The 24518-nt window shown below is 56.0% G+C and overlaps 1 protein-coding gene across 1 annotated transcript; it reads left to right on the forward strand.

Moving 5' to 3' along the window:
- The first annotated feature begins 1391 nt into the window (after positions 1–1391).
- LOC119564337 (maestro heat-like repeat-containing protein family member 7) lies at positions 1392–20006 on the forward strand. The gene is made up of 14 exons (XM_043534869.1): positions 1392–1490; positions 2121–2207; positions 4424–4528; positions 5716–5851; positions 8457–8566; positions 9322–9834; positions 10144–10298; positions 10679–10826; positions 13579–13755; positions 14900–15055; positions 16670–16771; positions 16976–17078; positions 17529–17588; positions 18610–20006. Exons 1-14 carry the CDS (start codon positions 1392–1394, stop codon positions 18795–18797), a joined length of 2139 nt encoding a protein of 712 aa, XP_043390804.1. The 3' UTR covers positions 18798–20006.
- The last annotated feature ends 4512 nt before the right edge of the window (positions 20007–24518 follow it).

Here is a 24518-nt window from a genome sequence, read left to right on the forward strand (position 1 = left end):
GTTAGAGCCCCCCATGCTGTGAGTGTGGCCTGCGTTCTTTGTTCCTGAACATGTCACTGTATTGAAACGTAGATTGTTCCCTTGCACCCAGCTTCCCAAGTCACCAGGTCGCTCTGTATACACCAGTCTCCCTGCACAGAGCCCCAACACTCCGCAGTCAGTGCCCGCTAGGGAACTAGCAACAAATCTGCTCCGTAGATTTGGAAAGTCTTTGCTCTGCGGCGCTGCAGAAAGCTTTCCGGAGCTTACCTCCCTTCCCTGAACGTGGGACAGCGTGTGCTGGTGGGTGGTCCAGTGGGCTGGGGCTCAGTTCCTCAGTGAGACCTTTGGGCAAATCACTTCCCCCTCTGTGCCTCAGTTTCCCTCCCATGCCTTGTCTCGTCCAGTTCGCTCGTGAGTTCTCTGGCGCAGGGACTGGCTCTCACTGTGTGTGTGCAGAACCTGGCACAAGGAGCCTGATCTCAGGTGGAGTCCCTGGGTGCTAATGCTGATGGAGCCTTTGCAGTGCACTGGCGCGTGACGCTGGGGCACTGACCACAGGCCCTGCACTGCGCTCCCCAGCTGGAGCCCTGGACACCATCAAGCCCACAGTAGGACGACCTGTCTGCCGAGGCCACGTGTTGCAGGCCCTGCGCTTTGCTCCCCAGTCGGAGCCTTACGGGAGCTCGGAGCCCGGCTGGCACTTCCCCACATTGTCTCCCCAGGAGCTGATTGATCTTGAGTCCGTCGACTCCCTGACCAGCGGGGTGCGTCAGCAAGCGATGCTCGCCATCATGGAGCTGAGGTACCCGGCCTGCCCGCGCAGCCCCAGCTAGTGCTGTGTGCAGCCAGACACGCCAGCCTCTTGGCATGGCCAGTTCTCCAGGGCATTCCCCCCTCTGCTCCTCCCCGTCTTCTGATTCCCCCGGGCACGTGGCACCAGGCCATGGTGCTGGTGCATGTGCGCTGGCACCAATGGGTTGGTGGTGGAGGATCCTTCGGTGCCTGGCGACCTCTCCAAGTGGCCGTGTGAAGATGTGGGAGAGGGAGCGAGGGGGTTGGACCGGTCCCCTCTGGGACCCGCAGGCGATGGCTCCGGGGGGAGAGGGGCAGTTGGGCACTGCTGGAGCGGCGCCACCGGAGTCGCCGCCAGCTGTGCCAGCTGCATCACACCGGCAGCTCAGCGACTCCCTGTGGCTCAGAGGCTGGGCAGGCTGAGCCCTGGCTCGTGGCACAGCCTGCGCCATGGGGGGCTCTCTCTCAGTGCCGCTGGCACCCTGCTCTGAGCTTCCCAGAAGCCTGCCCGTCATGTCCTGGGAGCCTGAGGCCAACATCAGTGCATCAGTCTCGCCTCAGCCCTCCAATCCGCACGTGTCTCTTCTCTTAGCAAAGTGAAGCCACTGCTGCGGGGAATGGAGCTATCCAGCCTGCTCAACCTCTGCTTTTCCAGCACCTTCTCCCTGCCTCCAGCAGAGACCAACCAGGGCGTGGAGGCTGCTCTATACAACAACGTAAGCCCCAAACTAGCCATGAGGAGCTGCCCCAAACCGAGGGGGAATCCTGCAAGTCACTTGTGTCCCTGCCCCCTGGGTTACCTGGCGCTGGCATAAGAGTGTAATGATCACAGCTCCTTGGCAGCGCTTCAGCTCAGGACCTGCAGTACCAAAGCACAAGCCCCACCGCCGCAGATAAAGGAGTAACTCCCTCATAGGGTAGCAGTAGTAGGCATTTATCCTTCACAGGCACCGGCAATTAGTGGGGAACAGACACTCCCTTCCCAAGCACATTCATCCCCAGTGCATGGCTGGGGGCACAGGCCTGAGATCGGCTGCTTGAGATGCACACAGGCCAGGGGAAGTGAAGCTTGGCTGGAAATCTCCCCTCCCCCTCAAATGCGGAGTCCTTCCTGACTCTTCTAATGCGTTAGACTGTGTGCAGTGTCCTCCCTGGGGACAGCAAAAGCGGGTGGGGTCCTGTTGCCAGGAGGAGTTTGCAGTAGGTCCCCTGCGGGTACAGGTGAGTGGGTGAGCTGGAATAGCAGGGGCTGCCGTGGCCTGGGGCGTGTCACACGCCAGGGCATTGGTTCGTGGCCTGGCTGGATAACGCCACTTGCTGTGGTTTCTCCTCTGCTCTGCACACAGACTCTGAACACCATGGATGAGCTGCTGAAGGCCTTGGTGTGTGAGGATGAGAAGCCGAACCTTGTGGTGCTGCAAAACATCGTGGAGGTGTGGAGGCATGGGGGCAGGAAGGGGACGAGTCCTGTAGCTGGGGTGGGGCTCTGGGACCAAGGCTCCATTTAATCCCAAGCATGGGACTTTTGCTCCTCAGAGTATGTTCTATAAAAAGGTTCTTGGGCTGGAGGACCAAGTGCCCCCGCTATATCTGAAAAACGTCTGCATGGGGCGGAGGTGGAGGAGTGCGGGATCTGCCGTGTTCTCCACTGAGCCTCATCTGAGCCCGGGATTCATTTGTGTTCACCATGGGCCCCACCAATACTGGCCACAGCCCAGAGCTAGATTCCCCCAACGTTCTAGTTCTGGGGCCACAGGAAGTCGATTCTGTGGGTGGTTTGTGCTCCAAAAAGAGGGAAATGTCCTCGGCAGATATTCGGTCTTCTCGATCCCAGAGCTTGGGAAGAGGGAATCACAGAAGTGCAGGGCTGGAAGGGATCTCAAGAGGTCATCTACTCCACCCCCTGCACTGAGGCAGGGCCAAGCATTCCTCGACCGTCCCTGAGGAGCGTTTGTTCAGCCTGTTTTTTTAAAACCTCCATGATGGGGAGTCCACCACTTCCCTAGGTCACCTGTTCCAGTGCTTAGCCACCCTTAGACTTTTTCTGAATATTTAACCTCAATCTCCCTTGCTGCAGATTAAGCCCATTACTTCTTGTCCTACCTTCATGGTACGTGGAGAACAATTAGTCACCATCCTCTGTAAAACAGCCCTTAACGTATTGGAAGAGTGTTAGGAGGTGCCCCCTCCGTCTTCTCAAGACGAAACATGCCCAAGTCGTTCACCCTTTCTTCATAGGTCAGGTTTTCTAAACCGCTGATCATTTTTGTCGCTGTCCTCTGGACGGGCCCCAGTTTGTTCACATCTTTCTTAAAGCGGGGTGCCAAGAACTGGACACAGTGCTCCAAGCTAATACACCTCAGAATGACATTTCCCTCTTTCACAACAGCATCACACTCTTGATTCCTATTCAGTGTGAGATTCACGATAACCCCCAGATCCTTTTCTGCAGTCCTGCCACCTAGCCGGTTATCCTCCACTTTGTTTTTATGCATTTGATTTTTCCTTCCTAAGTGCGTTACGTCACATTGGTTTTGACTGAATTTCATCTTGTTGACTTCAGACCAACTCTCCAATTTGGCAAGCTCATTCTGAATTCTAATCTGTCCTCCAAAGTGCTTGTAACTCTCCCCAGCTTGGTGTCATCCGCCAACTTGACAAGCATACTCTCCTCTCTGTTAACCAAGTTCTTCATGAAAATATTGAGCAGTACTGGACCCAGGCACACCCCTGGGGGACCCCACTTCAGACACCCTCCCAGTTTGCCAGTGAGTCAGTGATAACTCCTCTTTGAGGATTGCCTTTCCATCAGTTGTGCGCCCACTTTAGAGTAGTCTCATTTGGATCATATTGGCTTAGTTTGCTTATGAGAATGTCTTATGGACCTGTGTCAAAAGCCTTACGAAACTTCATATACATCATCACATACTGCCTCCCTCCATCCACTAGGCAAGTAACCCGGTCAAAGAAGGAAGTTACATTTGTTTGGCATGGTTTGTTGTAGACAAATCCATGGTGCTATTCCTTATCACCCTATTATCTCCTCTAGGTTCTTACAAACTGTTTAATCATTTGTTCAATGATCTTTCTGGGTACCAAAGATAGGCTGACAGGTGGAGAATTCCTTGGGGCCTCCTTGTTCCCCTTTCTGAAGATAGGCTCTGTGGCTGCCCTTCTCCAGTCCTCTGGGACCTCAGCCCTCCGAAAGGTTCAGAGATTGCTTTGTCGAGCTCCATCTCGTGTGAATATCATGAGGCTCTGCCAACTTGAATACATCTAACTGACCTAAATTGTCTTTTATCTGTTCTCTCCCTAGGCTGGCCTGTATTCCTTCCCCCTTGTTGTTAATATTGTCTTCAGCATCTAGTCGCCATTAACCTTTTTAGTGAAAACTGAAGCAAAAAAGGCATTAAACACCTTGGCTTTGTCTGTATCATCCATTATTTGCTCTGCTTCCCTGCTGAGTAGTGGCCCCACACTTTCCTTTGTCTTTCTCTTAATGCATTTACAGAGCTGCTTCTGATTGCCTTTTATGTCCCTTGCCAGTTAGAACTCATTTTTGCCTTAGCCTTTCTGATTTTCACTCTATGTGCTTGTGCTATTTTTTGGTACTTCTCCTTCGCAATTTGTCCCAATCTGTTTCTCTCAGGTCCTGCTCCCCTGGACCGCATCCAAGGAGGTGCATGTGCGGCTGAGGGCAGTGGGAAGAATCACCTGGCTGACCAAATTCATCTCCGGTCAACACCAATTCAAGGTGAGCAGCCTGTGACTCTGGCCGTCTCCTAACTGCACTGAGCAGCCTCGCGGTGCAGCGCTCCCTGGCAGGGAAAACCCGGGCCTGGAATAGTGACTCAGCAAGATCCTCGGTAGGAGTCCAATCTAATGAGCCCTGATGTGGACGGGTCTGTCCTCTGACTCCAGTGGGCCTTGGGTGGAGCCCCATAATTCTATCTCCAAGGACTCTCCCCGCTGTTCCCCTAGGACCAAAGTCTGCTCCGCAGGGTCAGCGGATTTACACAGGATCGCCCTGAGAGCACCCTCTGAACCCAGGTGTCTGTTCACCCCCTTTGTCAGTTGCCCCCGGGATGCTTTGGCATCAGCTCCTGCCAGGCTGCCAGATGAACACCCCCTGCTCTGGGTGCTCAGGGCCATTGAGCTGCTCCAGCTGCTCCATCCCCCCTGTGGCAGGGCCTCCCCTCCGGCAGCTGGAGGGGGGCGCTTGGATGATATGCCCCCAGAGGCTGGGGCAGCAGAAGAGAAGGAGGGAGGTGGGAGGGGACACAGTGAAAGGGATGGGAGGGGCCAAAGGAGCCAGAGCAATGGGGAGTGGGTCAGGGGAGGCCGTGCAGACCCCAGGAGAGGAGGGCAAGGGGCTTGGTGCGACAATGTGGGGAAGAGCAGGGAGCGAGCGCAGGGGCTGCAGGAGGGGCAAGGGAAGGTCTGGCAGGAGGGGGAGGCTAGAGGGGAAGGCTGCAGGAGAGAGCCGGCAGGAGAGAGCCGGCAGGCTGGGTGCGGCGCAGAAAGTGGGGGTTGTGGGGAGCTCCAGGATGGAGTGAGAGAGGCGGAATGCAGAGAAGAGGAGTCCAAGGTGACCTCACGCTCCTGGACCTGAGGTCAGTGGAGGGAGGGGGATGGGAGAAGGGGCTGGGATTAGGAGCTTGCCCTTGAGATGGAGAACTGGACGTTAGTTCATTCCTTACCCAGGTCCCCACCTGAGGGCAACGTTTGCTGACTTTGCTACCCAGACTTCCCATCCCTGCTGAGCTTCCCTCAGTCCCTGGTGATGGGCCCCATGGCTCCTCCTGCTCTCATTGTCCCCAGTCTCTCTGCGCTGGGCTCTGCCTCCCCCGGTTCTAGCCCCTTGCTAGTGCAATGCCAGGGGGACATGCTGCGCTGGGCCTGCAGGGGCGAGTGACTCCCCTTGCTCCCTCTCTCCGTCAGGGACTGGAGGAGTTCAGAGTCCTGGGCCAGCTGGTGGGCTGTCTCACTCTGCTCTGTGCTGAGCAGGAGCAGGAGATCTGCCGATCGGCTATGGAGGGACTTCACCACCTCTACGCCTTCCTGCTGTGGCAAAAACGTAAGAGCACTGGAGACCCTTGTCCTTCCTAAATACATTGACATGGGGTTTCCAAACATGGGAAACATATTTATTGAACACTTCTGCCTTTTCTGCATCCTTTTAAACAGTCTCCATCTAGTAAGGAGTCTACACCATTGCTAGGATTTCTTTTGTTCCTAATACACTTTTTGAAAAAAACCTCCTTAGTATCCATAGTCCTTCAAGCCATGGAGTTTCCCCTGATGTCTTTAGCTTCCCCTGTCCATATTCTACTCTTCATAACTCACATAAGAATGGACATACTGACTCAGATCAGTTCATCTAGCCCAGTATTGGGTCTTCTGATAACGGCCAGTGCCTCATGCTTCAGAGAGAATGAACTGAAAAGGGAAATTTGGAGTGATCCATCCCCTCTCATCCAGTCCCAGCTTCTGGTAGTCAGAGGTTTAGGGACATGCAGAGTCTGGGGTTGCATGGCCTAATTATCTTGAACCCAATTATCCTTTTAGGCTTCACAACATCCCACGGCAACAATTTCCACAGGTTGCCTGTGCATTGTGTGCAGAGATACCTTCTTTTCTTTGCTTTTAACTTGCTGCCTATTAATTTCAGAAAGTGACCCCTAGTTCCCGTGTTATGTGCAGGGGTCAATAACACTTCCCTAGTCACTTTCTCCACACCAGTCATGATTTTATAGACCTCTGTCATCTCCCCCCTTAGTCAGCTCTGTTCTAAACTAAATGGTCCCAGGTCTACACTGCAGACCTATATTGTTATCACTCCATTGCTCAGGGCTGTGAAAAATCCACACCCCTGTTGGCAGAAGCACCCCTCCCACTGACATAGCTAGCGCCTCTCCGGGAGGTGGATTAAGAGCTTGTTGGCAGAGGACCATCTTCTCTTCAACGCTACAGCGCCGGTGCAGCTATGGCCATAGAGTGGTTTAAGTGTAGACTTGCCCCCAGTCTTTTTAATCTTTCCTCATATGGAAGCTCTTCCATACCCCTAATCATTTTTGTCGCCCTTCTCTGCACCTTTTACAATTCTGGTATATCTGTTTTGAGATGGGGCGACCAGAACTACACGCGGTATTCAAGGTGTGGGCGCGCACATTGGATTTGTATCGAGGCATTATGACATTTTTCTGGTTTATTATCTATCCCTTTCCTAATGGTTCCCAACATTCTGTTGGCTTTTTTAACTGCCACTGCACGGTGAGCGGATGTTTTCGGAGAACTCTTTACGATGACTCCAAAATCTCTTTCTTGAGTGGTAATTTAAACCCCATAATTGTGTATGTATAGTTGGGATTGTGGTGTCCAGTTTGCATTTATCAATATTGAATGTCATCTGCCATTTTGTTGCCCAGTCCCCCAGTTTTGTGAGATCCCTTTGGAGCTCTTCGCAGTCTGCTTTGGATTTAACTATCTTGAGTCATTTTGTATCATCTGCAAATTTTGCTACCTCACTGGTTACCCCTTTTTCTGGATCATTGATGACTATGTTGAACTACACTGGTGTCAACACAGATCCTTGGGGTGCCCCGCTCTTTACCTCTCTCCACTGTGAAAACTGACCATTTATCCCTCTTGTTTGCTTCCTATCTTTTAACCACTGACCCATGAGAGAACCTTCCCTCTTATCCCATGACAGCTTACTTTGGTTGGATTGGTGAGGCATGACTTCCCTTTACAAAAGCCATGTTGACTCTGCCCCAACAAATTGTGTTCACCTATGTGTCTGATAATTCTGTTCTTTCCTATCATTTCAACAATTTGCCTGGTGCTGAAGTCAGGCTTGCCAGGGATCACATCTGGAGACTTTTATAAACTTCACTGTCACATTCGCTATCTCGTACAGAGGCCGATTTAAACATTAGCTTACAGACCACAGCACTGCACATAAGTTTGTTTGGATGTCTCGTGAGAGCTGCAACCTTTGCACCAGGCAGGCAATTTACCATGCGGTTCTCCCACTCATCACAAACCCAACTGCTTATATGTCTATTGATTGAATCCCCCATTACTATTACCTGGCTTTTCTTTGTAACTGGGCTTCCCGCCTCAGGAGGGGCAGCCTCAGTGTGAGAGGATATCCTGACTTCATCTGGCAGGTGGGTCCCAACTATGGGATCGTCTCCCTCTGCTCCAGCTCGATGTTCTCCTTCCCAGAAACTTTCACCCTCCTCAGCAGCACAGAGGCTGTCAGACTGGGGGTGGGACCACTCTACTGCATCCCTAAAAGTCTCCTCTATGTACCTCGCTGTCTCCCTTGGCTCCACCAGTTCAGATCCTCTGGCCTCCTGGTCTCCGAGGGCAGTAGCTCCTTGGGCCAAATGCCCAGATGTGCTACCTGCCCACAGGGCTGGTAATCCTACATGCTGCATTCAGTGCAATCCACTGGAGAGCCTCACACTGCTGCTGCACTTCTGCCTGGTTTATTTTGACTCTTCCAGGGGGGTTAGTTTGTTTAGTTTTGTTCGGGGGTGGGGGGAGTTTATTGGCCTGAATTTACAGTATGTTTCTTAGACGTACTTGTCTGTAAACTTCCTTGCAAAACTCCCGTTTCCAAAGCTAACCTCTGATTTCTATTGCCTGCTGTCTGTTTCCCCTCCCTGGTTCAGGCACCACGCTGGCAAAGCAGAGTGCAGAGTATCTGCAGGTCTTCAGGGAGTGGCGAGCGGAGAACACCTTCTGGGTCACCTGGTTCACCAACACCAGCAATATCGCCATGGTAACTACTTTCAATGCTTCCTGGGTTTGTTGTGCCCAGAGTCCTCAGGAGAGAGAAATTAACACCCTAGGAGTCAGGGGGAAGGGACAGACCCAGGCGTGTGACTGACCCCATCCAGCTGGGCCGGAGCCCTGCCTATGGCCCACTCCACCTCATAGAATCATAGACCTCAGGAGGTATCTAATCCAACCCCCTTCTCATAGCAGGACCAACCCCAACTAAATCATCCCAGCCAGGGCTTTGTCAAGCCTGACCTTAAAAATCTCGAAGGATGGAGATTCCCCACCTCCTTAGGTAACCCTTTCCAGTGCTTCACCACCCTCCTAGTGAAATAGTGTTTCCTCATATCCAACCTGGACCTCCCCCACTGCAACTTGAGACCATTGATGCTTGTTCTGTCACCTGCCACCACTGAGAACAGCCGAGCTCCAGCCTCTTTGGAACCCGCCCCCCTGCCCCCCGACCCCAGCAGGTAGTTGAAGGCTGCTATCAAATCCCCCCTCACTCTTCTCTTCTGCAGACTAAATAAGCCCACTTCCCTCAGTCTCTCCTCATAATTCATGTGCTTCAGCCCCCTAATCATTTTCGTTACCCTCTGCTGGACTCTCTCCGATTTGTCCACATCCTTTCTCTTGTGGGGGGCCAGATGTGACCTCACCAGTGCCGAATAGAGGGGAATAATCACTTCCCTCGATCTGCTGGCAAGGCTTCTACTATGGCGGGCCAATATGCCTCCTTCCGTGCCACATCCCAAGATGCACTGGGTCTCATCCAAACCTGATCCCAGCTCCTTGTCAGGTGTGGTGGGAGCTTCCCCAGAGATTAATGCTCTCCAAGGCATCATTGCGTCCACGCACCAGTGCCAGCCCCTGCTGAGCACTAGAGAGTGTATCCGTGCTGTGCAGTATTGTGCCCCCGTGCACTGCCACGCCGGCCTCTGCCATGTACGACAGCTCCTGATTGCTGCTTGGGTACTGTGCATCCCAGGTGCAGTAACCCAGCCCTGTCCCGGCAGAGCGGGCTTTGCCTGCACTCCTGGCTGGGCCAGTCCTGGCTGCTCGGTCCGACTGGAACCGCACTGGGCAGCAAAAGGGGTTTCACTGGCAGGTTTCTTTCAGATGTTTGGGAAGTACTTCAACCCCTCCGAGCGCATGGACTTCCTCCTCACGGCTATCGAGGGCATGAGAGACACCAGCGTCCATGACTCGGTGGCGGCCAGGCACATGCTGCATGTGATCCTGTGGGTCCCCAGCCCAAGCTTGGAGAGGGTAAGAGCTGCAGTGAGAACAGCCTGCTGGGGGAGCCCATCCGTGGGAGACTCTGTCTCTGGGCGCTCGGCATTACTGGGGGGCAGGTCCTGTGCAATGAGGGGGGTCAGTCTAGGTGATCTCCATGGCCGCTTGTGGTCTTGCAGTCTATGAATCGATAGGCCGGGAATTGGCCCTGTGTTCTAGGCCTGGAGCTGGAGAAGAGGATGTGGGAGGGCAGATGGCTCTCAGGTACGGCAGCTCCCTGGCACCCCAGATCAATAGCAGCGCGAGGAAGCCAAAGCCCCCATCTCCCCATTTCTCTTCCAGGTGTCGGAGGCTGTGACCAGCATCTACCACAACCTGGACTCCATCAGCGAGCCGCTGGCCCAGCAGCAGCTGCTCAAGGCCCTTGTCGTGCTGGGCCACCAGTACAGCGAGGAGGTGGTCACAACCCTGCTGGGCTGCTCGCTGTCATGTGACAGGTACGGGGCTGGGGCTGCTGCCGCTTGCGCTCCGGGTCCCCCGGACTGGTCCCGCTGCCAGGGTCAGGGGCGTGCAGAACCTTCCAGAGACCTCCTGCTCCCTGCAGAGCTTCTGCTTCTTCTGGAGGGTTTTGCAGGCTGACATGCCGTGGAGACAGGCCAGCCTGCAAAACCCCAGATGGCAGCCCTCGGCCTCCCCCGGGGCTGACACTCAGACCCGGCCCCCATGCAGCCTGCCCCAGGCAGTGGGGGCCCTTGCTGCAGCAGGAGGGCAACAAAGGGCCGGCCGGTGGCGGGAGACCCAGCAGGGTGCGGGTGGCGGTGGGTGCAGGAGGCTGGCGGGGCTCTGGCCAGGTGAAATCGGCTCTCTCCCTTTGCAGCGTTGCTGTGGAGATGTGGAGGGTGCTGACATCCCACCCCAAGACCGCAGGAAAGGTCCTACGGGAGCTGCTCAACAGGCTGCAGGAGCGACCGCTGCACCCTCATCACGACGTCTCTCAGCAAGAGGCTGGCGTCGCCCCCTTGGCCGTAAGTTCCAGCCCCTGCAGCAAGGGAAGGAGCGCCGTGTTTCCCCTCCACGGCCTCAGGGTGTCTCTCAGTCTCCCACTGGGTATCGCCATTGGGCCGAAGAGAGAGAGCGTGACTCTAGCCAGCGCTATAGTCGAGGCAGAACACACCAAAACCCTCTCCTGGTGCTCTGGGACAGCTCTCATAGAACCGCAGGGTGAGAAGGGATCGCAAGGTCAGCTTGTCCAGCCCCCTGCCAAGATGCAGGATTTGTTGTGTCTATCCCAGCCCAGACAGATGGCTCCAGCCTCCTTCTATAAACCTCCAGCAAAGGGGCTTCCACAAGCTCCCTAGTCGTCTGTCCCATTGTCCTACTCTTCTTACAGTTAGGAAGGTTTTCCTGAGATTTAATCTAAATCTGCAGTGCTGTCTTTTGAACCCATCACCTCTTGTCCTGCCCTCTGTGGCAAGAGAGAACAACTTTTCGCCATCTTTTTTTTGGCAGCCTTCGAAGAATCTGAAGACCATTAGCACGTCCCCCCTTAATCTCCTCTTTTCCAAACTAAACATAGCCAGTTCCTTCAACCTTTGCTCGTATGGCTTGTGTTCCATCCCTCTGATCATCTTTGTCACTCGCCTCTGGATCCATTACAGTTTCTCCACATCTTTTGTAGACATTGGTGACCAAAACTGGACACCGTACTCCAGCTGAGGCCTAACCAGCACTGAGTAGAGTGGTACTATCACCTCCCATGACTTGCAGGCTATACCTCTGTTAATGCAACCTAAGAGTGCATTTGCTTTTTTTTTTTTTTTTTTTTTTGCAACAGCATCGCTTTGCTGACTCATGCTGAGGCTGTGATCCACCGCAGCTCCCAGATCCTTCTCAGCAGTACAACCGGTTATCCCCCATTCTGTTTCTGTGCATTTGCTTTTTCTTCTCTAAATGTAGCACCTCACTTTTGTCTTGGGTGAGTTTCATTTTGTTGTCTAGAGCCCAGTCCTCCAATTTACCATGATCCCTCTGAATTTGAGCTCTTTCCTTCAAAGTCTTGGCAACTCCTTCATCAGGGAGCTGATGCAGGGCTGGGGTCATTGAAAGCTTCCCAGGGGACCTGGCCGTGGCCTGGAGTCAGGAGCCCTGGTTTCTAGTCCTGGCTCTGCCACTGACCTGCTGGGTGACCTTGGGCAAGTCCCTGCCTGGCTTTTGTCTGTTGTTCTGCAGGGCAGGGCCTGGCTCCTGCAGGGTGCGTCTCTGGGTGTGTGATCCAAAGAACCCTAGCACTAGAGTAGCAGCAGAGCTGTGGACTCTAGAGCTCCAGGGATTGCTGGTGACACCAGTGATCCGGGACGCCCGGACAGAGCCATTTTGCTTCAATTGGAACCATTTTTTCCTACGAATCCCCTTTTTGAGCCTCGTAGGTTTTAACTGTTGACGTCACAGCTCTGTCCCGCAGCACTCGCTCCTCTGAAGAGCTCGAGAAGGGCCTTTTGCTGCTCAGACCTCATACCAAGTGTGATAGACACAGTCTAGTGAAGGCAGAGAAAACCCTTGGGACTTAAATACACAGATCTGGCAGCCTGGTCAAAGAGGAGACAATCTGAAGGCAACTCTCCCTAATGATAATTTACTTCCCCTGAGAATAGCAGGTCAGTCCGGTTTATTAAACCCGGACGATGAATCGATCAGACATGGAGAGGGCATGACTGTAATTCTCTTTGTTATCCACCATTCCCATTGTTCCATGTCCTCAGCCTGGTTTTCACTTGCTTGTGTTTTATTTTTCCTTCCGGAACCGGTAAGCCTGTATTGGACACTTTTCCCCCTGATCCCGGTTGAGGTTTTGTGAGGCTGTCTTTGAACAGTTCAAAAGCCAAATACAGAAATGATTGAATCTGGCTTTTAGTAACAGACCAACCCTACAACTCGTGTACAAAATCGGCTCCCTCGCCCAGGCTGGGCTGTAAGGCCCGGGACTCAGGAGAACCCAAGTTCAGTTTCGGGCTCTGCCAGACTCCCTGGGTGACCATGGGTGAGTCACGTCGCCTCTCTGTGCCTGAGTTCCATGTCTGTACAATGGGGATAGAAATCCTTCCTTTGTGTGTCTAGCCTGTAAGCTCTAGGCCAGGGAATGTCTCTTTCTGTGCCTGGAAAGGCCCCAGCACACGCCCTGATTGCAGATAGGCGCTGGAGGTGCTATTCTAACCCTTATAAGAAGAATACACTTGATTTGTTTGGGGTCAAGGTGTTGTGCAGAGAAGTTTCCACAGATGATACCTGCTAATAAATACCACCCCCTGAGATCAGGGGTACAAGGAAGCAGCTGCTTATGTTGCAGGTAGCCGGCCCCGCTGCCTGCGATCCTAGCTGGGGCTGTGCAAGGGCTTTGAGGCTCTAACATGTCATCTGGAGGTGGGGCGCTAGAAGACTTTTGATAGTGGAGGTGCTGAGCACCCCCTTACACCTGTGCACACACCCCACCACCCCTAGAGCTGGGGTCAGGAGCAGGGCCATGGCTCCAGGGGGGCGGGAGATGGATGGGGCAAGGGGGCCGAGGCTGGGGCCACAGCTGGGAGTTGGCGCAGGGCCGGCAGCTGGGACCTTGTGTGTGGGGCCAGGAGCAGAGCCCCGCGTAAAACCTTGGAGTGCTGCAGCACCCCCTGCACTCCTAGTTCCCGTGGCTCTGTCTGCAGGGGAGGCAGACGTTGTTTTGGAAATGGCTTGTTGGGTCACCGGAGGGTGTTTCGTAAAGCAGCTCCTCCTTTCACACAGATAGGGAAACTCCAGCGCCAACTCCCAGTCGTCGTGGAGCGGCTACACGAGGCAGACAGGGACGTCATCTCCAATGCCATCACGGTGCTGAGAGACATCCTCGCTGGCATGGACAGGCAGAGCGCCAGCCCCGTGGCTGTGCAAGTGGCTGAGAAACTCCTGCCTTTCTTTCATGATGTAAGGCCTGGCGGCCCGCGGGAGACCCTTCAAGCCACAGACGTATGAATGGGGGCTGGCGGGTGGGCTAGCGGGACCTATGCTATGGCCCTAGCCAGAAAAAGGATTGTCGTAAATGACATGAACCCATTCCCGCCTTCTTCTGCTACCCCATTGTCCATCAGAGCATATGGCAGTAAGGGTGGGAACCCTGGTGTCCTGCAGGCCTGCTGACAAGGATCAGGGCAGCCTGGGGACGAGGCTCCCCTTGAGGGAAGGACATGCATTCCTGAGCCTGCATGCAGCGAGGGGGCCTCTGCAGCACAGGGTGCCGCAATGCTCCTGCTGGCTTCCAGGGTAACAAGTGATGGTACCCTGGTGAAAATCCTGCTCCTCCCCTCCCTGGCCAGGAATCCCACAGCTGGCCTGTCAGCTCCATAAGGAAACGGCTCCATCTGTAGGTTCTGCAGCTACCGCCCTTTCCTCTCCCCTTCGTTCTCATGGCAGGGCAGCATCAAAGGAGGGGCTAGTTCTCCCCAGGCCTTTTGTAACCACAAACGAGCCCCCGCCAGCGTGTTCACCAGACTGATGTTCAGTCCCCCACTGCACGGCGAGAGCCAGCAAAGTGGGCGGGAGAAAGGGACCCATCCATTACTGCCTTCCAGGGGTAACGCCCCAGTGGGGGCTCCTGGAGGGACCACCCACCTCCCCAGCTCTCACAACGCTAAATCCTACCCTCAGCCCTCCCCAACTCTGCTGGGACCCGGCCACTCTTTATTTAGCAGTGGCACAGGCCCAGCTAAAGCTGTTCCCAGGGTCTCCTGGATCCCCAGCTGACCGAAGGGACAGGGCAGCCCAGACCGAAGATGCAGGATCTCGCCCTGGGGTGAGCCTTTAAACCAAAACCCTGTGGGGCCCGGGGGGAACAGAACAGGTTTTCTGGCCAAGAAGATACCAGGCCAGCCCCTCAGCTGGTGGAAACCTGCATCTCTTTTGCCTTCAGTGGCGCTATGCTCATGAGACTCTGGCCCCCAGCTGTGCCTGTATGACTGGGGCTGAGTTAGCAATACCCCCTGCAGGGCAGACATCTCTGTCACAGTGAGCGCTCACCCCGCTGAGTGAGCACAACCGTCACAGCGTCTCCTCCCCACATCCTCTCTTGCAGGAGTCCAGCAAACTCCGGGTGCTCTCCATCGCCCTCTTTAAACACCTGCTGGAGCTTGTAAGGGGGCCCAGCAGGAGGAAGATGAAGGAGCACGTCCTCCGGAGCCTGGTCCCGCTGCTCCTCCTCCTGCATGATGAGCGTCCCAATGTGTCCCAGGTGAGGCCACGAGCTGGAGCCTGCAGCTGAGATCGTTACAGAGTGACCAGTAATTTGTTGGGGGGGGCCAACATGTGACACCCCCCTTTCAAGGGTCTGGCCGGCAGAGGGCAGGTGCTCAGTGCTGTGACAATCAGGTGCTCAAAATCACTTGAACGTTGAGTCCAGTAGCGCCATGACCATGGCGCCCCACCCAACTGCTGAGTCTTCCCTGCCTCCTCTGAGGCCAACACTCCCCCCCTGCAGCCAGGCTGAGAGAATGGGTGGGCGGAGGGGTCAGCTCACCACTCCTACAGCCACTGGCCTCCGCACATTCCCCTGGCTGTGCTGGTGGGAAGAGCACAACCCTGGCCATGGTCCCTACCAGGAGCAGAGCTACCCAGCCTCCGGATGGTGCCCAAGACCCAATGTACCCTTGGCCAAGCAGCCCGGACAGCTCTTACTAGCCATGACATGCCCAAGCCCTCCCTCCGCCCCGCCCCAGGTGCCTGTGCACACGCTCGCTCTCATGGCCCCCATCACTTGGGAGCCAAATGCTCCCAGCAGTAATGAATTCACCCTCCTACCCCCCAGGAGGTGGGGAACTAACGCACAGCGTGAGGCCTAGTGCCTCAAAAGTATTGAATGCCCATGGGCATTAGGCACCTAAATCCCTTTGTAGCCCTGGGCCGAAGCAACTTGCCTGAGTTCCTGCAGGAAGAGCTGGGAATTGAGTCAGGTCTCCAGCCATTGCCTTAGCCACACCTCCGCCCTTCCGCAAGCAGCCGCGGGCCGGGAACCGTTCAGCACACACGGCCTCCGGAAACTATGTTAGTGGCTTCCAGCTGGGCTGTCCCTAGCCATTTGGGTGCCCTATCCAGCCCTCCCGCAGTGGGGCTGTGTGGGGTCCCAGGCCTCCCCCTCCCCCCGACCAGGGTCTGGGAGGCAGGAGCTGTGTGGGGCCACTTTTGGGGGGCCCACAGGCCCAGAGTGGCCTGGGGGATTAGCGGAGAACTGGGAGTAGCCCGCTCTGCTTCCCTCGCCCCGGCTCCAGCCGTGTCGCTCGAGGGAGGGGCTTTGGGGAAAGGGATCCCTCCCCCACACACACTCACTGACAGCAGCGGGAAGCGGAGCAGCCTGGCCCCAGCCCGCTCTACTCTGCCAGCTCCCAGCCGCGGCACTCCGCTTCCCACCGCCGGTGAGTGCGGGGGGCAATCCTTTGGAGTAGAGCGGGCTGGGACCGGGTTGCTCCACTTCCTGCCACTGCCAGTGAATGTGGGGTCGCTGGGGGAAGAGGCTTGCAGAGAAGAGGTGGAATGGGGGCGGGCTGGGGACGGAGCAGGGGGGAAGGGGAAGAGGCAGGGCGGAGGGAGTTGTCCAGGCCCCCCCAGGGACGGCCCTGCCCTTTGTAGTGGGCGCAGCCCGCGGCGGGGCTGGCCGAGGTATAGGGCGGGTCGCTGGGGCTGGTGCTGCTGCATGTGCAGCATGCAGCCGCCTAGGGGCACCATGAAATTTAGGGCAATTTGGTGCCCCAAATTTCGTGGTCCCCTATGCAGCCGCGTATGCCGAGGGACGGCTCTGGCTTCCAGCTCCCGTAACCGTGGCCGGCTCGCCCCGGCCCCTCTTGTTTTGCAGGTGTGTTGGGACACCCTCAGGAGTGCTCTGGAATTCCTAAGGTGGAGCCAGCTCAGTGCTCTCGTCCAGAAGAAGGAGCTTTGGCGAGGCTGTGACTGCCTGGTGAGGGAGCCCTCCATTGCCCGGCTCCGTGCCCACACCGAGCCCCAGCCCCGGGACCACACCTGGCCCTGGCTGTAGTCCCTCTGCGTGATCCCCCCGGCACAGGAAAGAGGGCTGAAAGCAGGACACTCCACAGATCTGGAACCTGGCCTGCAGGATGGAAAGGCCTTTAATAACCTTGTGCTCCCTTCTTCTGGCTCCTAGGTGGCATGCTACAAGGGGAGGGCAGAAACCTTCCTCTGCCAGGCCATGGCCTTTCTGGAAGACCCACAGGATCCCATTAGAGAAGCGGCCATCAGGTTTCTAGGTAACCACAGAGCAGAGGGGTCCCTTAAGCAGAGGGGCTGGATCCAGTCCCAGGCTCTCCTCAGTCCCTGCCGGCAGCGAGAAGTAACCCCTGGGCTCCTGATTGCCGAATGAAGGCTCAGGGGTGTCAGAAACCCGCAGGAGCAAGCTCACCCCAAACTGCCCTGATCGGCTGATGGGCCCCCTCGAACCCCACTGCTCCCCATGCGGTCCCCATCCCCCCCACCCCCACCCCACCATGGGCTCTTGGTAGTGGAACCTCAAGGCGCTATGCTCTCCTTTGGCAACCAGCCCCACAGCCATCCCTGGGGACTCGCCCTTTCCCCTGGGGACTCAGGAGTGCGTCCTGGACAACAAGGGGCAGGGGAAAGCCCCACTGCTTGGAGGGTGACAGAGGCTTTGACACCCTCTCTGGGGACGCAGGGATGTAATGAGCTGTTTGTGTGTGTAGGCCTCACTGCCCGGCAGCTGGACCAGCAGAGCCAGGAGAAGTTGGAGGCCATCTGCAACGGTGAGTGGTACCCGCTTTGAGCACTGAGCGCTAGAGGGACGAATGGCCCAGGGCCACGGGCTGGGTTCAATCTCCGACGCCAGCAATGTGATCTTGGGCGAGAGCCACAAAGGGTTGCAAAATGTAGATCCCCAAACCCCTGATCAGCTTCCCCCTCACCCTGTGGTGTCTGCTGGTTGGCATGTGCCCAGGCACTTAGCCCTGACCTCAGAGCTGTGGCCTGGCAAATCCCCAAACTGGGCCTGAGCTGGCTGGCCTTCGCAGACGATTGCCCCCCCCCCGCCCCCGCAACACAGCAAGGGTGGGGTCCTGCCTCCCCCCCTTGCACTCACTAGCCCAGGGTTTGTTGCAGTCACCTCCAGGTGGGGTGCCTGGTGTCAAGCCACTGCTCCAAAGGAGACTGAGGTGACGTCCGGTCATCTACCTCCCTGCTGCATGCCCGGACCCCTGGGCCAGCGCAGGGCAGAGCAGCGTCTCCTCCACATTTGTTGGGGAAAAGGGGGACGGGGGGGGGGGTGACATAGCTCAGGCTCCTCACTCCCAGAGCAGGTTCACAGCTGGGCCCCAACCAGAGCTAGAGAATGGCTGAGCTCCCTCCTCGGCATTTCCTGGAGGGCAGCAGGGCACCGGAAGTTAGGCGTAGCCTAACAATGCCCAAGCCCCCTTTGTGAATCTCCCCCTCTCTGGGCTTGAGTGCCCATCTGTGCACTGGGGGGAAGGGGGAGCGTAAATACAGGCAGGGATGAGGCCATCAGATCCTGCAGGGACGGGGCAGTCCTGGAAATAGTGAGTGAATGGGGTTCATTGTGACTTCTTGCCTGTGTCTGGGGGCTCCCCCAGCTATGGAGGGCAGTGGGGATGTTAAGTGAGGGTTGGTGGTTGTTCCTGCTAGTCCCCTGCCTCCCGCCTCCCAGCCTGCTGCCTTCTTGTCACGGGCTGAGAGGTACAGCCCTGGCTTGGTGTGCCAGGGCTTTCCAGAGCACCATGGCTCTGACCTCCATTTCCTTCCTTTCAATCTTAGTCCTCAAAGGCTTGCAGCAGGACAGCAAGTCCTCTGTCAGGTGCCTGGCTTTGCAGACAATGCTCATCCTCAATGCCTGCAAGAAACATCGTCCAGCCCGCACCAGCCTACGGACACTCTTGCACAGGATGAGACTGATGCATACAAGGGAGAACCCAGTCATTGAAGCTGCCCAGCTGCCTGAGTAAAAGCCAGCCTCCCTACTCTGGGGGTTTGGTGCACCAGAGCCCGCCTGGAGCAGGGTGGAACACATCGTGCCGGACCATGGCCTTCTCCCCATTGGCCGCCTGCCCTGCCCAGCCACGTGAGTAGTTAACCGCTCAATAGCTTTTATCACCATGTACTTTTTGACAGGTTTCCATGCCCCGTGTAGAGTTTACGTCCCGCCCTCCGTCCCCGTTTCCGGTCGTGTACATTTTTGGCACCATCGGCCCTTCTGAACATTTATTTTGTATTATTTTTCTGTGTTTGGCCGGGGGAAGGTTGCGTGCTTGTGCTACAGTCAGGCAGGCAGAGCAGCAGAAGGTCCATTTGCCTGGCCCTTGATCAGGGCGGGGCAGCGATCAAGTAGGCTGCCACTCCTGACGGTGGGGTGGCGGGGATAGGGGAACCCAGGCCCTCCCGCTCCACTGCGTCCCCGCCCAGGGCCCTAACAGCGTGCTGTGTTTTGACATATTTAGAGAAAAAGTATGAACGAGTAGAAAGAGAGGCTGTAGGGGGTTCGCGGCTCCCTCCCCATCCGTCTGGGCGGGAGACCACGCCCCTCGCTACGATACTTCCGGGGTACCTTGGTTCAGGGGAAATAGCTCAGTGTTCATGGTTCTGGCCTGCAGTCAGGCCGACCAACGGTAGAGAGTCTGTTTGCCCGGGGCCCTCATTCAGGACAGGGCTGCTGTCGAGTAGGGGCTCTGGCCTACAGTCAGGCAGGCAGAGCAGCAGAAGGTCCATTTGCCTGGCCCTTCATCAGGGCGGGGCAGCAATCAAGTAGGGGGGCTCTGGCCTACAGTCCGGCAGAGCCGTCGCAGCCTGGGGGAGGTTAGCTCTCTGGTGGGAGAGTCAGCACAACCGTCTGGCGTCCTGATTCAGGCGGGTGCCAGACCAATCAGGCCTCCTGACAACCAAGTGGGGAGGCTGCTACTCCTGACGGTGGGGTGGCGGTGGTAGGGGAACCCAGGCCCTCTCGCTCCACTGCGTCCCAGCCCAGGGCCCTAACAGCCGTGGAGCGGTCCGCCACTGCGTCAGTGGGGAAAATCCGACAGCAACACGCTGGCCGGCTTGTAGTCAATAACACAGCTGAACCCAATTCGGCTGCCCTGGGCTCCTTGCTACACGCCCATTCCGTGTGTACATGGGTTCAGGGGTGGCAGGTTTGTAGAAATTTTGGTGGTGCCCAGAACCCGCCCCTACTTCGCCCCCCACCTGCCCAAGGCTCCGGGAGGGAGTTTGGGTGAGGAAGGACGTCTGGGGTGCAGGCCCTAGGCTTAGGCAGAGTATTGGGGTGCAGGCTGCAGGCTCTGGGAGGGAGTTTGGGGATGGGAGGGGGTGCAGAGGGAGGGGGTGCAGGGCTGAGGGGTTTGGGTGGGGCTCAGGGCAAGAGTCGGGGTGTAGGGGGTGAGGGTTCTGTTTGGGGCTGGGAGGTTTGGGGGGTTAGAGAGGCTCAGGGCTGGGGCAGAGGGTTGGAATGTAGGGAGTGGCAGCCGGTGTCAAGTGGAGTGCCCCAGGGGTCGGTCCTGGGGCCGGTTTTGTTCAATATCTTCATAAATGATCTGGAGGATGGTGTGGATTGCACCCTCAGCAAATTTGCGGATGATACTAAACTAGGAGGAGTGGTAGATACGCTGGAGGGCAGGGATAGGATACAGAGGGACCTAGACAAATTGGAGGATTGGGCCAAAAGAAATCTGATGAGGTTCAATAAGGATAAGTGCAGGGTCCTGCACTTAGGAAGGAAGAACCCAATGCACCGCTACAGACTAGGGACTGAATGGCTAGGCAGCAGTTCTGCAGAAAAGGACCTAGGGGTGACAGTGGACGAGAAGCTGGATATGAGTCAGCAGTGTGCCCTTGTTGCCAAGAAGGCCAATGGCATTTTGGGATGTATAAGTAGGGGCATAGCGAGCAGATCGAGGGACGTGATCGTTCCCCTCTATTCGACATTGGTGAGGCCTCATCTGGAGTACTGTGTCCAGTTTTGGGCCCCACACTACAAGAAGGATGTGGATAAATTGGAGAGAGTCCAGCAAAGGGCAACAAAAATGATTAGGGGTCTGGAACACATGACTTATGAGGAGAGGCTGAGGGAACTGGGATTGTTTAGTCTGCAGAAGAGAAGAATGAGGGGGGATTTGATAGCTACTTTCAACTACCTGAGAGGTGGTTCCAGAGAGGATGGTTCTAGACTATTCTCAGTGGTAGAAGAGGACAGGACAAGGAGTAATGGTCTCAAGTTGCAGTGGGGGAGGTTTAGGTTGGATATTAGGAAAAACTTTTTCACCAAGAGGGTGGTGAAACACTGGAATGTGTTACCTAAGGAGGTGGTAGAATCTCCTTCCTTAGAAGTTTTTAAGGTCAGGCTTGACAAAGCCCTGGCTGGGATGATTTAATTGGGGATTGGTCCTGCTTTGAGCAGGGGGTTGGACTAGATGACCTCCTGAGGTCCCTTCCAACCCTGATATTCTATGATTCTATGAGATGAGGGCTCTGTCTAGGGCTGGAGATGAGGGGTTTGTGGTGTTGGAAGAGGCTCAGGGCTGGGGCAGAGGGTTGGAGTGTGGGGGGATGAGGGCTCTGTCTAGGGCTGGAGATGAGGGGTTTGTGGTGTTGGAGGGGGCTCAGGGCTGGGGCAGAGGGTTGGGGTATGGGGGGATGAGGGCTCTGTCTAGGGCTGGAGATGAGGGGTTTGTGGTGTTGGAGGGGGCTCAGGGCTGGGGCAGAGGGTTGGGGTGTGGGGGGAATGAGGGCTCTGTCTAGGGCTGGAGATGAGGGGTTTGTGGTGTTGGAAGAGGTTCAGGGCTGGGGCAGAGGGTTGGGGTATGGGGGGATGAGGGCTCTGTCTAGGGCTGGAGATGAGGGGTTTGTGGTGTTGGAGGGGGCTCAGGGCTGGGGCAGAGGGTTGGGGTATGGGGGGATGAGGGCTCTGTCTAGGGCTGGAGATGAGGGGTTTGTGGTGTTGGAGGGGGCTCAGGGCTGGGGCAGAGGGTTGAGGTATGGGGGGATGAGGGCTCTGGCTAGGACTGGGGATAAGGTGTTTGGGGTGTTGGAGGGGCTCAGGGCGAGGGTTGAGGGTGTGGTGGAGAGGTGAAAGCTCTGGCTGGGGGTGTGGGCTCTGGGGTGGGGCAGGGCTGGGGATGAGTTGGGGTGCAGGCAGGCTGCTCCGGGATAGGGGCCAGAGAGGAGGACTCCCCCCAGCCCTTTCCCTGCCGGCAACAGCGAGCTTTGGGGGAGGACAGTGACTGGCAGCCCCAACAGCTTCTCAGTGTCCCTGGCATCTGGCAGCCCCTCTGGGTCTCTGTCAGGATAGCGCTCTCCGTTAGGTCTGTGCTTCCACAGCGGGGAAGAGACGTGCTGCTCATCTGGCAGCTCTCTCCCATCTGAGCTGGAGGCCCGGCCTTTTATAAGGGACTCATTCCTCTAGGTCACACTGCAGTCACTCACAGAGACGGTGCAGCGAGGTAAATCTAGCCATGTATCAATCAGAGGCCAGACTAACCTCCTTGTTCCAATAAGAACAATAACTTAGGTGCACCATTTCTTATTGGAACCCTCCGTGAAGTCCTGCCTGAAATACTCCTTGATGTAAAGCCACCCCCTTTGCTGATTTTAGCTCCCTGAAGCCAACCCTGTAAGCCGTGTCGTCAGTCGCCCCTCCCTCTGTCACAGCAATGGCAGACAATCGTTCCGCGCCTTTTTTCTGTGCGGACGCCATACCAAGGCAAGCATGGAGGCCGCTCAGCTCACTTTGGCAATTAGGAGCACATTAAACACCACACGCATTATCCAGCACTATATGCAGCACCAGAACCTGGCAGAGCGATACCGGGCGAGGAGGCGATGTCAGCACGGTCGCGTGAGTGATCAGGACATGGACACAGATTTCTCTGAAAGCATGGGCCGTGCCAATGCATGCATCATGGTGCTAATGGGGCAGGTTCATGCTGTGGAACGCCGATTCTGTGCTCAGGAAACAAGCACAGACTGGTGGGACCACATAGTGTTGCAGGTCTGGGACGATTCCCAGTGGCTGCGAAACTTTCGCATGCGTAAGGGCACTTTCATGGAACTTTGTGACTTGCTTTCCCCTGCCCTGAAGCGCATGAATACCAAGATGAGAGCAGCCCTCACAGTTGAGAAGCGAGTGGCGATAGCCCTGTGGAAGCTTGCAACGCCAGACAGCTACCGGTCAGTTGGGAATCAATTTGGAGTGGGCAAATCTACTGTGGGGGCTGCTGTGATGCAAGTAGCCCACGCAATCAAAGATCTGCTAATATCAAGGGTAGTGACCCTGGGAAATGTGCAGGTCATAGTGGATGGCTTTGCTGCAATGGGATTCCCTAACTGTGGTGGGGCCATAGACGGAACCCATATCCCTATCTTGGCACCGGAGCACCAAGCCGGCGAGTACATAAACCGCAAGGGGTACTTTTCAATAGCGCTGCAAGCTCTGGTGGATCACAAGGGACGTTTCACCAACATCAGCGTGGGATGGCCGGGAAAGGTACATGACGCTCGCATCTTCAGGAACTCTGGTCTGTTTCAAAAGCTGCAGGAAGGGACTTTATTCCCAGACCAGAAAATAACTGTTGGGGACGTTGAAATGACTATATGTATCCTTGGGGACCCAGCCTACCCCTTAATGCCATGGCTCATGAAGCCGTACACAGGCAGCCTGGACAGTAGTCAGGAGCTGTTCAACTACAGGCTGAGCAAGTGCAGAATGGTGGTAGAATGTGCATTTGGACATTTAAAGGCGCGCTGGCGCAGTTTACTGACTCACTTAGACCTCAGCGAAACCAATATTCCCACTGTTATTACTGCTTGCTGTGTGCTCCACAATATCTGTGAGAGTAAGGGGGAGACGTTTATGGCGGGGTGGGAGGTTGAGGCAAATTGCCTGGCTGCTGGTTACGCGCAGCCAGACACCAGGGCGGTTAGAAGAGCACAGGAGGGTGCGGTACGCATCAGAGAAGCTTTGAAAACCAGTTTCATGACTGGCCAGGCTACGGTGTGAAAGTTCTCTTTGTTTCTCCTTGATGAAACCCCCCGCCCCTTGGTTCACTCTACTTCCCTGTAAGCTAACCACTCTCCCCTCCTCCCTTCGATCACCGCTTGCAGAGGCAATAAAGTCATTGTTGCTTCACATTCATGCATTCTTTATTCATTCATCACACAAATAGGGGGATGACTACCAAGGTAGCCCAGGAGGGGTGGTGGAGGAGGGAAGGAAAATGCCACACAGCACTTTAGGCACAGCACTTTAAAAGTTTACAACTTTAAAATTTATTGAATGCCAGCCTTCTTTTTTTGGGGCAATCCTCTGTGGTGGAGTGGCTGGTTGGCCGGTGGCCCCCCCACCGTGTTCTTGAGCGTCTGGGTGTGGAGGCTATGGAACTGGGGGAGGAGGGCGGTTGGTTGCACAGGGGCTGTAGTGGCAGTCTGTGCTCCAGCTGCCTTTGCTGCAGCTCAGCCATACACTGGAGCATACTGGTTTGATCCTCCAGCAGCCTCAGCATTGAATCCTGCCTCCTCTCATCACGCTGCCGCCACATTTGAGCTTCAGCCCTGTCTTCAGCCCGCCACTTACTCTCTTCAGCCTGCCACTTACTCTCTTCAGCCCGCCACCTCTCCTCCCGGTCATTTTGTGCTTTCCTGCACTCTGACATTATTTGCCTCCACGCATTCGTCTGTGCTCT

This window comes from Chelonia mydas, chromosome 23, assembly GCF_015237465.2.
Source record: "Chelonia mydas isolate rCheMyd1 chromosome 23, rCheMyd1.pri.v2, whole genome shotgun sequence".
Taxonomy (NCBI): Eukaryota; Metazoa; Chordata; order Testudines; family Cheloniidae; genus Chelonia; species Chelonia mydas.

Bases quoted from the DNA above. Each gene is read 5' to 3' on its own strand.
- LOC119564337 (XM_043534869.1), top strand. From the start codon at position 1,392: ATGGAGCTATCCAGCCTGCTCAACCTCTGCTTTTCCAGCACCTTCTCC. The intron at 10,299-10,678 runs GTACGGGGCTGG...CTCCCTTTGCAG, and splicing joins TGCTCGCTGTCATGTGACAG to CGTTGCTGTGGAGATGTGGA. The intron at 17,589-18,609 runs GTGAGTGGTACC...TTTCAATCTTAG, and splicing joins GTTGGAGGCCATCTGCAACG to TCCTCAAAGGCTTGCAGCAG.